At 39.1% G+C, this 1,239-nt stretch overlaps 1 protein-coding gene across 1 annotated transcript in view; it reads left to right on the top strand.

Annotated features, from left to right (window-relative positions):
* LOC117169771 (secreted RxLR effector protein 161-like) overlaps positions 1-549 on the top strand; it is a 1,208-nt gene extending 659 nt beyond the window's left edge. Inside the window, exon 2 of the mRNA XM_033356279.1 lies at positions 473-549. Within this exon, the coding sequence (XP_033212170.1) occupies positions 473-549 (77 nt within the window). The remainder of the gene's footprint in view (positions 1-472) is intronic.
* Positions 550-1,239: the final 690 nt, after the last annotated feature.

Below are 1,239 nucleotides of genomic sequence, written 5' to 3'. Positions count from 1 at the left end.
AGATTGCGACAGGAAATCTTCTATTGAAACCAGGCTGGCTCTTACTGTATAATTAAGACACGTTTTATCTGCTTCATCAATTTGAACATTGAATTTAATTACCCAATTTGGTTTTTGATCAATCCCTGTTATGTACTCTTCATGTGTTTCCTTATCAAAAATACTCAATTTTTCATCATCCAGATATATGCCATAACCTGCATCTGCAAACTTTCTTAAAGAAAGCAGGTTATCTGATATATTGGATGCTGCTATGACATTTTTTAGATGTATGAGTTTCTCTGAATTATGTGTATTTAAGTATAAATTGCCTCTGCCATCTATTTTAAGATTAGCCTTTTTATTACTGTTCGCGCTTTTAATTTCTTCGCCCTCTGAACTAACGTAATCTCTTAGAATTAGACCCTTTTTAATTATATGCTCGGTCGCTCCCGAGTCCGCAATGAAGCTTATATTATTACTCGTTTGATAGGTTATATTTGTCTCACCTGCTTGTTGAACTTTGGCAGTACCCTGGTTGGTTCTGCTGTTATATGGGTGGAACCTTGAATTCCCTCTGAAACCCCTATTACCCCTGCCTCAACCTCTGCCTCTACCGTTGCCTCTACCTCTATTACTATAATTATTTTGACCATCATACCTCTGAATTTTCTTTGGACATTCCATTGGGTGGTGGTTTCTATCCCCGTTACATTTGTAACAAAACCACTTGTCAGTGCCTTCCCATGGACAGTGCGACCTCCAATGTCCTTCTCTGTTGCATCTGTTGCAGGTATTTTCCCTGCGCCTCTGAATTGTCTGCCGTTTTTCTTTTGCTGCTGCATTGGCCTTGGCAGCATCCTGTGGATTCATGTGGAAGTTTACTTCGACACGCTCTGCATCAGACTGTAAAATACAGTTTTTCATTTCTTCGTATTTCATGTCAGTTCCCGTTTGATTTCTCACCATGCGGGCAGACACGAGTACAGGACTTGTGTCTTTCACCGCATGGTAGAAAATTGCCTTTTTTTCGTCCTCTGAAATTGGTGCTTGAGGGCTGCAGACTTCTAGTTCTTTCAGGACTTCATCAAACTTATCACAAAAGTCTGCAGCTCTCTGACCTTTTGCTCTTTTTTGATTGTAGAGCTTTTGTCTAGAGTTAGTTTTTGTCGTGTTAGATTCAATTTGCCTTACTTCAATTATTTTGTCCAGTATTACTTTTGGCTCTGAAACTCCTAATATTTTCTTGTGATAATGGTC

The sequence above is a fragment of the Belonocnema kinseyi genome, chromosome 3, assembly GCF_010883055.1.
Source record: "Belonocnema kinseyi isolate 2016_QV_RU_SX_M_011 chromosome 3, B_treatae_v1, whole genome shotgun sequence".
Lineage (NCBI taxonomy): Eukaryota > Metazoa > Arthropoda > Insecta > Hymenoptera > Cynipidae > Belonocnema > Belonocnema kinseyi.
The sequence above is the reverse complement of the archived record's forward strand: the minus strand, read 5'-3'. Positions and strand labels throughout refer to the sequence as shown.